The sequence below is a fragment of the Poromitra crassiceps genome, assembly GCF_964638095.1.
Source record: "Poromitra crassiceps genome assembly, chromosome: 10".
In the NCBI taxonomy this organism is placed as follows: Eukaryota; Metazoa; Chordata; class Actinopteri; order Beryciformes; family Melamphaidae; genus Poromitra; species Poromitra crassiceps.
Window position 1 is genome coordinate 45,447,405 of NC_139631.1, and position 13,110 is coordinate 45,460,514.

Sequence of the window (13,110 nt, forward strand, 5' to 3'; positions counted from 1 at the left end):
GTACGTCAGTGATATTTGAGTTCAGGACAGCCAGGACTGTATTATCAACTCTAAATGTTCAAAGCATTTTTACTGTGTCATCTTAGAAACTGTCAAAGTTAAAGTCTCATGTTTGTGCCTTCAAACGGCTTCCTTTCTATAAACTGAAGGTTGTGTAAAAACATATTGCTCTGTAAGATCTTTCTCTAAACTGAAGGTGCTGTAAAAACACATTGCTCTGTAAGATCTGACAATGACTGATATGGTTTGTATTCAGGATAACCCTGACACCAACCTCAAATCAGACATTTTTTAGAAGTCCCTCGTTTCATTGAAATGACTTTCAGTCTGAAACGTGGGGTGCTGTTGAGCTCAACTGCTTGTTGCCAATCGAGCATTGCCAGTCTGCTCTAAAGTTGATAAATGTATCACCATCCTACTGTATGTGCTGTAACAGTATGTACTGCAACAGGGTTGTATGTACTGTAACAGGGTTGTATGTACTGTAACAGTATGTACTGTAACAGGGTTGTATGTACTGTAACAGGGTTGTATGTACTGTAACAGTATGTACTGTAACAGGGTTGTATGTACTGTAACAGGGTTGTATGTACTGCAACAGGGTTGTATGTACTGTAACAGGGTTGTATGTACTGTAACAGTATGTACTGTAACAGGGTTGTATGTACTGTAACAGGGTTGTATGTACTGTAACAGTATGTACTGTAACAGGGTTGTATGTACTGTAACAGGGTTGTATGTACTGTAACATGGTTGTATGTACTGTAACAGTATCAGGGTTGTATGTACTGTAACAGTATGTACTGTAACAGGGTTGTATGTACTGTAACAGTATGTACTGTAACAGGGTTGTATGTACTGTAACAGGGTTGTATGTACTGTAACAGGGTTGACACATCGTGTTTCAGAGCAGTCCATCAGGACTGATGATGCGCTGTATTCTGATATGATGTAACACAGGTGACATTTATCCCCAAATAACAGCAGCAATAACTTTATTCGATGATTCCTAGTCCTAATCTGACTAGAGGTTTCACAGACTAGTCACAGTAATTCAGTGACAAAACAAAATTATGTATTACACTATGCAACAAAATAAAGCACAAACTGATTTTTTTTTTTTTTTTTTTTTTTTACTTGTGTTTGTAACAGGTCTAACCATTGCAATCATCGCCATGGCAACGCTGGTCACCACCATCACCGGCCTGTCTACCTCCGCTATAGCGACCAACGGCTTTGTTCGAGGAGGTGAGGCAGTCTGGATGGAATTGAGGGTTTTATAACATCTATCCAATTTGGGCGTGAAATCACTTAAACCTTTCCAATATGTCTAAAATGCAGAGGAGTGAGAAAAGGTTTTTGAACTGGTCAACAAGGACTTAAAGACCTTTTCATGTTATACTGAAGTGCTGTGCCTGTACTGGGCTCATAGCCGCGGTGTGTTCTAAAGATAACAGGTGTTATACTGAAGTGCTGTGTCTGTACTGGGCTCATAGCCATGGTGTTATACTGAAGTGCTGTGTCTGTACTGGGCTCATAGCCATGGTGTTATACTGAAGTGCTGTGCCTGTACTGGGCTCATAGCCACGGTGTTCTAAAGATAACAGGTGTTATACTGAAGTGCTGTGTCTGTACTGGGCTCATAGCCACGGTGTTCTAAAGATAACAGGTGTTATACTGAAGTGCTGTGCCTGTACTGGGCTCATAGCCACGGTGTTCTAAAGATAACAGGTGTTATACTGAAGTGCTGTGCCTGTACTGGGCTCATAGCCACGGTGTTCTAAAGATAATAGGTGTTATACTGAAGAGCTGTGCCTGTACTGGGCTCATAGCCACGGTGTTCTAAAGATAACAGGTGTTATACTGAAGAGCTGTGTCTGTACTGGGCTCATAGCCACGGTGTTCTAAAGATAACAGGTGTTATACTGAAGAGCTGTGCCTGTACTGGGCTCATAGCCACGGTGTTCTAAAGATAACAGGTGTTATACTGAAGAGCTGTGCCTGTACTGGGCTCATAGCCACGGTGTTCTAAAGATAACAGGTGTTATACTGAAGTGCTGTGTCTGTACTGGGCTCATAGCCACGGTGTTCTAAAGATAACAGGTGTTATACTGAAGAGCTGTGCCTGTACTGGGCTCATAGCCACGGTGTTCTAAAGATAACAGGTGTTATACTGAAGTGCTGTGTCTGTACTGGGCTCATAGCCGCGGTGTTCTAAAGATAACAGGTGTTATACTGAAGAGCTGTGCCTGTACTGGGCTCATAGCCACGGTGTTCTAAAGATAACAGGTGTTATACTGAAGAGCTGTGTCTGTACTGGGCTCATAGCCACGGTGTTCTAAAGATAACAGGTGTTATACTGAAGAGCTGTGTCTGTACTGGGCTCATAGCCACGGTGTTCTAAAGATAACAGGTGTTATACTGAAGAGCTGTGTCTGTACTGGGCTCATAGCCGCGGTGTTCTAAAGATAACAGGTGTTATACTGAAGTACTGTGCCTGTACTGGGCTCATAGCTGCGGTGTTCTAAAGATAACAGGTGTTATACTGAAGAGCTGTGCCTGTACTGGGCTCATAGCCACGGTGTTCTAAAGATAACAGGTGTTATACTGAAGAGCTGTGCCTGTACTGGGCTCATAGCCGCCGTGTTCTAAAGATAACAGGTGTTATACTGAAGTGCTGTGCCTGTACTGGGCTCATAGCCACGGTGTTCTAAAGATAACAGGTGTTATACTGAAGAGCTGTGCCTGTACTGGGCTCATAGCCATGGTGTTCTAAAGATAACAGGTGTTATACTGAAGTGCTGTGTCTGTACTGGGCTCATAGCCGCGGTGTTCTAAAGATAACAGGTGTTATACTGAAGAGCTGTGCCTGTACTGGGCTCATAGCCACGGTGTTCTAAAGATAACAGGTGTTATACTGAAGAGCTGTGCCTGTACTGGGCTCATAGCCACGGTGTTCTAAAGATAACAGGTGTTTTACTGAAGTGCTGTGCCTGTACTGGGCTCATAACCGCGGTGTTCTAAAGATAACAGGTGTTATACTGAAGTGCTGTGTCTGTACTGGGCTCATAGCCACGGTGTTCTAAAGATAACAGGTGTTATACTGAAGTGCTGTGTCTGTACTGGGCTCATAGCCGCGGTGTTCTAAAGATAACAGGTGTTATACTGAAGTGCTGTGCCTGTACTGGGCTCATAGCCGCGGTGTTCTAAAGATAACAGGTGTTATACTGAAGTGCTGTGTCTGTACTGGGCTCATAGCCGCGGTGTTCTAAAGATAACAGGTGTTATACTGAAGAGCTGTGCCTGTACTGGGCTCATAGCCACGGTGTTCTAAAGATAACAGGTGTTATACTGAAGTGCTGTGCCTGTACTGGGCTCATAGCCGCGGTGTTCTAAAGATAACAGGTGTTATACTGAAGTGCTGTGCCTGTACTGGGCTCATAGCCGCGGTGTTCTAAAGATAACAGGTGTTATACTGAAGTGCTGTGCCTGTACTGGGCTCATAGCCGCGGTGTTCTAAAGATAACAGGTGTTATACTGAAGAGCTGTGCCTGTACTGGGCTCATAGCCGCGGTGTTCTAAAGATAACAGGTGGACAAAAACGAGTGCAGACATTTACAAATCACATTTAATTTCTTTTTTTTTCTACAGTGAAAGCAGGTGGATATTCTCATTTAATTATTGCTCCTGGGGATTAGGAGTAGAATACAGTAAAATAAATAAATAAATGAATAAATAAATAAATAAATAAATAAATAAATAAATAAATAAATAAATGAATAAACAAACAAATAAATAAACAAATAAATAAATAAATAAATACATAAATACATAAATGCATAAATAAATACATAATCAGTATTGAGATATGGTGTGTTTATCCAGAGAGTAAAAACAAGTAAAAATGGCCTAAGTAAAACAACAGATCTTTCCTAACAGTCAATGCAGACCAAATGTTGTTTTCGAGCCAGACAGCGAGTCCCCACAGACCAGACAATAAAACATCACGTTATAAAACTATTATCATTAATATAATAGAAAATAAATGGTGTGTGTGTGTGTGTGTGTGTGTGTGTGTGTGTGTGTGTGTGTGTGTGTGTGTGTGTGTGTGTGTGTGTGTGTGTGTGTGTGTGCGTGCGCGCGCGTGCGTGCGTGCGCGTGTGGTGCGTGTGTGTGCGTGTGTGTGTGTGTGTGTGTGTGTGCATCCCAGGAGGAGCATACTACCTGATCTCCAGGAGTCTGGGGCCGGAGTTCGGAGGCTCCATTGGTCTCATCTTCGCCTTCGCCAACGCCGTGGCTGTCGCCATGTACGTCGTCGGCTTTGCTGAGACGGTCGTCGAGCTGCTTGACGTGAGGAACACTTCTATCTATCTATCTATCTATCTATCTATCTATCTATCTATCTATCTATCTATCTATCTATCTACAGGGCTGGACTGGGACCAAAAAAGCTACCTGCCATGTGTCAGACAGGCCCACAATTTCGAATCGGCCCAATTTTTCGAGCTCGCGCTCGCTTCGCTCACGCTTGCATGGGTTGGGGATTTACTTATAAAGCCACATGTTATGACCCGGTCTAGGGGTTTTAGGTGTAATCATGGGTCGCGGAACCGCCCGGGCCACACGGGCCCGGGCCTGGGTACATTTCAGTTCCAAAAAAAAAAAAAAAAAAAAAAAAAATTTTTTTTTTCAAATACATAATACATTTTCACCAACCTGACCGGCCCACTAGCGAGCGGCCCACCGGCCATTGCACCGGTAGAATTACATTGCAGTCCAGCCCTGTCTATCTATCTATCTATCTATCTACCTATCTATCTATCTATCTATCTATCTATCTATCTATCTATCTATCTATCTGTCTGTCTATCTATCTATCTATCTATCTATCTATCTATCTATCTATCTATCTGACTAGGTTCCAGAACAAAATGACTTAGGGTGCATCTGAATTTAGTGACACTTCACTACTGTAATAGCCACAGTGTGCACTGGCAACAGCAATGAATAGGTGTTACGGTCCCAAGCATGGTCCCTATGAACAGATGAGATCAAGTAAAAAAATGTCTCACTACAATGAAATAGCTACTATGGGGACTAACATCATGATCACACATGTAGACAATGGGGCTCAGTGAATCCACAAGAGTCTCAGCTTTCCAGTCATACTCAATTTATTGATTTAATACCACTGTATGCAAAAAAACACTCCATGGGATTATCTGGGCATATCTGTAATCCCATTCTCATTAAGATATGAGGTGAGCGGTCACCGGACCCCTTTGAAATCGCCATGCCAGTTTTTCCGTTGCCAAACTTTTGCCGAACTTTGGAGCGCTATTTACCCCCGTTCCCAACAAGCTAGCATGAGATGGTTGGTACCAATGGATGCCTTAGGTCTCCTAGTTCCATTTGATTTCACTTTGGCTTTAAAATTGAGCCCACTACAAGCTCTGAAAGATAACAGACGCACATTTCAACTGAGAGTGCAAAATACTAAACTGAGGGTGCAATGCATGCTCTTGCACCCCATAGACGATTTTCACAGAACTGTGTTGCTAGGGAACAGCATGAAACCTATGTCATTTCCTGTCAGCTATTGTATTAGCAAAGACTGCAACAGGAAGTAAGCTAGGTGCAATTTAGAATGTTGTCAAGTTAAAACCGTCCATAGAACCTAGGCCTGCTCTCTCTCTCTCTCTCTCTCTCTCTCTCTCTCTCTCTCTCTCTCTCTCTCTCTCTCTCTCTCTCCCCCCCCCTCTCTCTCTCTCTCTCTCTCTCTCTCTCTCTCTCTCTCTCTCTGGACCAGTCTATCGTTGATCCTGGCAGTGATCCATGTATTGATTGGCTGTTGCTTCCAGGATGTGGACGCTCTGATGACGGATGAGCTGAATGACATTCGTATCGTGGGCACTCTGACCGTCATCCTGCTGCTGGGGATCTCTGTGGCTGGCATGGAGTGGGAGGCCAAGGTAAGACTGGACTGTGACCCTATCTGTCACAACATTCATCTTCTGTTGTGGAAGTCCTGCTCTATGCTGCTGTAATGAGAACATTTGCCCTCATGGATCATCAGTATAATTCATTGGGTGGTTGACATTGTTAGCAAACCTCATTGACTTAACTCATTGGCAACAAGCACAAATTGGGCAGTGCAGCAATAAATGTAATCTCTGTGTGTGTCTTTCTCTCTGCATGTGTGTGTGTGTGTGTGTGTGTGTGTGTGTGTGTGTGTGTGTGTGTGTGCGTGCGTGTGCGCGTGCGGGCATGCGTGCCTGTCTCAGGCTCAGATCGTGCTGCTGATCATCCTGCTGGCAGCGATCGCCAACTTCTTCATAGGAACCTTCATCCCCGTGGAGAGCAAGGAGCGCAAGGGCTTCTTCAGCTACAACAGTCAGTCAGACTTTTGCAATTCAATATATCTGCATATTTATAGTGTAGATTCTGGAATTTTTAATAAAGGAAAAGAAGTTGATAATTGAATTTTATGTGTGGAAAAACCACATCAGACTCAAATTATTCTTCAAAGTAGAGTAATTTATACAAATACATACAACTAGACCTATATTTTCCTGTGTAACGTTCACTCTCCTTTCCTCACCAGCGGCGATCCTCGTAGAGAACATGGGTCCAGACTTCAGAGACGATGAGACCTTCTTCTCGGTCTTCGCCATCTTCTTCCCAGCTGCCACTGGGATCCTGGCAGGAGCCAACATCTCCGGAGACCTCACCGTGAGTCGGCTTGTTTACACGGCTTGTTCACACGTCTCTGGGGCGGCTGTGGCTCAGGAGGTAGAGCGGGTCGTCCACTAACCAGAAGGTTGGTGGTTCGATCCCCGGCTCCTCCAGTCCGCATGTCGAAGTGCCCTTGGGCAAGACACTGAACCCCGAATTGCTCCCGATGGCTGTGCCAGCACCCTGCGTGGCAGCTGGCCGCCTTCGGTGTGTGAATGGGTGAATGTAGGCACATTGTAAAGCGCTTTGGATAAAAGTGCTATATAAATGCAGTCCATTTATCATTTACATGTTGACGTCATCGTGAGTCGGCCTGTTTAGATGATGACCTCATCATGCAGTCATCACGACAGCGATTGCGCACTGCACACAGCGCATGCGCCACATGGCAAACAAGGAAGTAACTTTGGTTATACTCCTGTTAGTTTGGTTACTCCTTGTTTAGGTTTCAGTGTGTGAATTTACTAAGAAAATGACTGTTTAACTGTGTAACTTTGGATTATTATTTAATCACGTGGTGAGTACACGAGTTACAACATGTACATGTTTTTGACACTGTTGGAGTGTGCATTTTAGGTGACTGAACCGGAGTAGGCCAAAATCCCATTATACTGCCATTGTAGCGCTAAGCTATTAGCAGTGAGGGCACTACCACAGTTTGTACTGCACACAGATTGAAAATAAAGCCATGTATGCTTTAGTTTGGGGGAGTGGTGGCCCAATGGTTAGAGAAGCGAGCTTGTGACCGGAAGGTCGTCGGTTCAATCCCCGGGACCGGCAGGATAAATCTTGCTGGGGAAAGTGAAAAGGCAGCGCCTGCCCCTCCCTCATTACCACCACCGAGGTGCCCTTGAGCAAGGCCCTTAACCCTAACTGCTCCAGTGGAGCTGCTCAGTGGCCAGCAGATCAGACTGTGGTTGTACTGGTCAGCTCCCAGGTATGAATGTGTTGCTCTCAGTGAGACTCCCCCTGTATAAATAAAGGTAAAAAAAAAAAGTTTTGATATAGGCAATAGCACCTCCTGATATCACCGTGTTGGTGTCTTTCCTGGATCAACATGTTTTCCTAGTTCAACTAGTTCATTTTAATCTGTGTGAGCTGAACTTTGAGCTCTTGTGAACACTGGTCAAAATAACACATGATGCCTGAGTTGATCTATTCACATGTGTTAAAATTGTTGTTTTTACACATGGTGTGTGTGTGTGTGTGTGTGTGTGTGTGTGTGTGTGTGTGTGTGTGTGTGTGTGTGTGTGTGTGTGTGTGTGTGCACGTGCGTGCGTGCGTGCGTGCGTGCATGCGTGTGTTGTATAGGGAAGTGCTTAGGCCAGGTTGAACAGGTGCAAGGTAGGATTTGAATGTGCTTATGGTTTCAGACTGTCGGATGTGTGGGCGCAGGGAGTTCCAGAGTCTGGCTGCGGTGCAGCTGAAAGCCCTGGCACCCATGGTGCTGAGGCGGGAGGTGGGGACGGTCAGGACTAAGGAAGCGGGCTGAGGAAGAGAGCAGGGAGCGGGAGGGGGTGTACTCCTGGAGGAGGTCAGAGAGATAGGTGGGGCTAGGTTGTGTAGGGCTTAGGTGAGCAGAAGGTTTTTCTAGTTAATCTGGTAGTGGATGGGGAGTTGAATGAGGACGATGTGGTCATATGATTTAGTGCGGGTAATGATCTGGGCAGCCATAAGTGTGTGTGTGTGTGTGTGGCGGGGGGAAGGGTGTTGACAGTATATGTCTGTCTGTTTCTGTGGACAGATTTTGCTAACGCGATATGGCATCAAAACCGTGCAAGATGCTATTACAAAACTTCACAGGTCTGTAGTTGACTTCAAAACGAAGTCGAAAATGCATGTGAGCCGAGCAAGGGAGTAATAACAACAATGGTGGCTGCTATAGACAAGGCTGTTATCAAGGCTGTTTTAAATCGATCAAAAGTACCACTGACTTTGAAATCCGAATGGCACTCTGCTTTGAAGACATTTATTCAATGTTGTTGTTTTTTGCGTTCTCCCATCTGGATTAACGTTCATTCAGGCCGATACGTTGGTCTCTCGTGATTGGTTAGGGGAAATGGAATTCCCGTGGAAGATCCCCTGGTGGAAATGGCTGAGAGTGGAGGTAATGTCAGACTCGATTAGAAGATGGACATGGAGTATCAGGAGTAGACGCTGGAGAGTGATATCACAGATGTGCTGTTTCCCTTCAGGACCCTCAGTCAGCCATCCCTAAAGGAACCCTGCTGGCCATCGTCATCACAGGAATCACCTACGTGGCCGTGGCTTTCTCCACAGGTAAACATCTACTCTGCTGCTGCTCCTGCCTCTCTGTCTGTGGGATCTGCTGGGTTTCGCTGCCATTAGCTTCTTTACGTACAGTAACAGTACAATAAGCAGCTGCTGAATGTTTCATTCTGAAATGAAATCAACTGTATTACAGTATTTAAAAAAGGGACACTTTTGCAAAAAAGAATCAAGCACAGCATTGTGAAATTGTGGCACTTTTTAAAAGAAACCTAAATCATTCTTTGGCCAATTGATTTACATTTTAGACATACAGACTGAGTATTTGTATGCATCGAAATGGATAATACAGATGCAGCAAACTTCCAGAAACTTAACTTACTTCAACTTCAGCGTCATTACAAAATCAGTAATATTAACAGTAAAACCGTTTTGCAGGCATTCATTTAGTTGACAGTTATTGAGTTGATTTGAGTTATGGACCAGTGATGTTACTGGTTCCTTTAACTCTTAACTTAACATGACGGAAGATAAGTTTAAGCGCGGGGTAATTCTTTTACATGTTGGGCTCATGATTAGTATGAAAATACCGCAAAAATAAAGAGTAAAAAAAATAATAATACAGGCCCCCGGGGAAGAAGTATGGAGAAAAAGGTGACATTCTAAATGGGCGTTTAACACCTGTGAAATCATCTGCTGGGGCTGACACAGGGATGCAAAGAGTAAAAATGGAGAGTAAAAAAATAAAGAAAAAGGTGACAGATACCAGGACGAGGACAGACATAAAACCACTCCTATGTTAGGATGAAAGAGGTGACTGTCACCTAAAAGAGACTAGTTTGCATCCCCGTGACCACCAGCGTCCCTCCCACATATTAATGCAATGTGGTCTTCAACCTGCACCATGTTCTTTAAAACAATTCAACCTGTTAAAGTTTTGTTAAAGTTGAAATTAGTTTCATAAAAGTGTAGTAGTAGTTTCATTCTCTTATAGTGGAACAAAGTTTAGTTCTTTGGTGGCAGCCGCCTGGCAGCTGAAAGGCCTTCAACTGCAGGAGTACCAACTGGAGATTGCTGCCACTGTGTTCATACACGATTGTGTGTGTGTGTTTCTGTGTGTGTGTGTGCGCGTGTGCGTGTGCGTGCGTGTGTGCGTTGTGTTTCTCGGCCCGTAGGAGCCTGTATAGTGCGAGATGCCACGGGCGACCATAACGACACGGTGGTGGACACGGTGAACTGCACGGACGCCGCCTGCACGCTGGGATACGACTTCTCCATCTGCAGGGAGGGAGGCTGCCAGTACGGCCTGATGAACGACTTCCAGGTAACCACACGCACAATCACACTACAGTACGGCCTGATGAACGACTTCCAGGTAACCACACGCACAATCACACTACAGTACGGCCTGATGAACGACTTCCAGGTAACCACACACAATCACACTACAGTACGGCCTGATGAACGACTTCCAGGTAACCACACGCACAATCACACTACTGACCTTATTAAATAAGACAAAATTTGTATGAACACACCCGCTTCCCAACTCCATCCATCCATCCTCAACTGTTCCAGCAGATGTCCCTTTCCCTGGCCATGTTAACCCCAGCCAGCTCTGACTGGGTGATCCCGAGGTGTTCCCAGGCCAGTGTGGAGATATCTGTCCAAACCTGAGCATGCCGCCTGGTTGCCACAGACAGCAGTTTGTAAACTCTGGTCTACTGTGGAATCCAGAGAGATGTGGCGCTCATAGGGTTAATCAGCAGCGTGGGAACTCGTTTGGCCTGAACCAGAGCCCGTGTATATAGAAGAGTCGCGACATCTCCATTCACTCCAATGGACCAGTTTTTTCCTGGATTAACTCATTGAGTGCCAGCCACTTTTGGAGAACGGACGCTCCCAGTGCCAGAGTTTCAGAGCGTTTTCAGTGATTTCTCGAGGCCTACAGAATATTGTGTGATATTACTATGTAAACACCGAACACGCACAAAGAACGATGAGACTCTCTTCTATCATCTGCAAAAAAAAGTTTATTGATCCCATTTTCCGTTCTTTAGTTATGAGCCGGAGAAGATAGGCTGTTATTCCGCCTTTTGTGAAATGCAGCATTTCAAGCACATTCACTGAGTCTGAAGATAATATTTTCTGATGTAGTGACGTGGTGTAGTTGTGTGGTGCCTGCGTGCCCCACCCCCCTCTCCCCCCCTCAGCTGCAAACTCCTCCCCACACTACACAGCCTCACGCACCCAGTCTATTTTCGGAGCGCTCCGTTTTTTTGCGCCGGCTCCCAGCGCGACAAGGAAATGCCAAACCGGACTGCAGGGAAAGGTTTGGCCCTTCGGCGTCGGGTGCTGCCTTTTTGGCGGCTAATCGTGTGAAGAAACTATGCAGACAGACAGACAGAGGCAGAGGGGCTCAGTTGTGTGCGCGGATTGACTGCTGTTCGCAGCCAACATCAGCTGCAAGTCAGAGCCATCTATATGGCTCTGGCTGCAGCATGAGCGGTTTCTCTTTGATCACGGGCGTTTTTCCTGGTGTTTTCGGACCTTCCTCTAATCTGGAGAGCACTGTCGCCACCTAATGGGTCGGTAAAATAGGTTATACACCTTCAACATGCCCTAAAATTTTACAGGAGATATATTAGGCTTTGATCCACGTCCCACCGTCAAAAAACGCAATTGACGACAATCGTCGTCATTGGCACTCTACGTCACTAAAGCAATTGACGACGATTGTCGTCATTGGCACTCAATAAGTTAAGCAGCACTGTCAAGTTGCAGCAAAATGGACAGTTTGTGTTGTACTTTGAAAGGTTTTTTCTTTTTTAGAATCAAATTGTACATTATCAGCTTTATTTTAGCATTCAAAAGTAGCGCGAGACCCCTTCCTGGCTGTTCATTGGCTAATGAGTCACGCATTGTGGTCCTCCGCTGACGCCACTCTCTCTCTAAATTGCTCTGGCCTGAACATAACGGATGTTTATTTATATATAAAAGTTACACACTAGACCTTTAACAAGAGCTTTAACTAGAGCTTTAATGAGCAGCAACACAAACGATGTGTGTGTGTGTGTGTGTGTGTGTGTGTGTGTGTGTGTGTGTGTGTGTGTGTGTGTGTGTGTGTGTGTGTGTGTGTGTGTGTGTGTGTGTGTGTGTGTGTGTGTGTGACGGCGCTATTCCCAAACAAAGAGCAGCAGAGATAATAGTGACTGTTGTTTTGAGTCACAAGGCTCTCGCTGGCCGGAGCCTGAGCATGAATGAGAGCATTGACCACAACCACCTACACACACGCGCATGCACACACACGCACGCACGCACACACACACACACACACAGACACACACACACACGCACACACACACACATACACGCACGCACGCGCACACACACACACGCACAGGGGGCACGGTGGCTCAGTGGTAGAGCTGTCGCCTCACAGTCAGAAGGTCCTGAGTTCGATTCTCACCTGGGACACTGTGAGCGCTGTGGTTGTGTTCCCCCCAATATCCTCAGTGCCCACTGCCCAGGTGGGGTATCTCGTTGTAAGGGCCTTTCTCTCTGTGTGGAGTTTGCATGTTCTCCCCGTGCTCCCCCAGGGGGTTCCTCCATATATAACCCCCCAACTAAAAACATGCAGAAGATCAGATCGTCATCGTCATCCGACCAGTGACGACAACATCCGAAGTTGGTCCCCGGGCGCTGTACGAGAAAGCGACCACTGCTCCTGGCCTGCCCCCCGGAGGAAAGGACATGCCTGGATGCAGGGACGTGCAGAGAACATTAGAGGGGCAGGGGCTCAAATTCATAAAAGGGCACTACAGCCGCCATCCGGAGGGCGGAAATTTGAGGCAATTTAGGGGTATAACTCATTTTTAATATTCCGATTTTAACCAGATTTAGAGGAATATCTAATTTTAGGATGAGACTTTGACAAACATACATACCTGATTCACGTTGACTGACTGATATATCTGTCAGACTGTGTGCGCCTCTGCTGCTGCTGTCGGTCTGCATGGTTGCTCTGGCTGAGTGGAGTGCGCAGTGCTGGAGTGGGTGGGGACGGGCCACGTGCGTTTTTGGGTTGGTGCCTTCAGGGGCGGTTTAGAAAAGCACTGCTCCATGCAGAGGCCTATTACAAATGGT

At 45.6% G+C, this 13,110-nt stretch overlaps 1 protein-coding gene across 1 annotated transcript in view; it reads left to right on the forward strand.

Annotated features, from left to right (window-relative positions):
• The window catches only part of LOC310784099 (solute carrier family 12 member 2), a gene marked incomplete at both ends in the record, with an annotated part of 45,071 nt that overhangs the window by 7,490 nt on the left and 24,471 nt on the right, over positions 1–13,110 (forward strand). Inside the window, 7 exons of the mRNA XM_083645075.1 lie at positions 1,153–1,248; positions 4,211–4,350; positions 5,862–5,972; positions 6,285–6,393; positions 6,605–6,732; positions 8,931–9,015; positions 10,140–10,288. Of these exons, the coding sequence (XP_083501201.1) occupies positions 1,153–1,248; positions 4,211–4,350; positions 5,862–5,972; positions 6,285–6,393; positions 6,605–6,732; positions 8,931–9,015; positions 10,140–10,288 (818 nt within the window). The remainder of the gene's footprint in view (positions 1–1,152; positions 1,249–4,210; positions 4,351–5,861; positions 5,973–6,284; positions 6,394–6,604; positions 6,733–8,930; positions 9,016–10,139; positions 10,289–13,110) is intronic.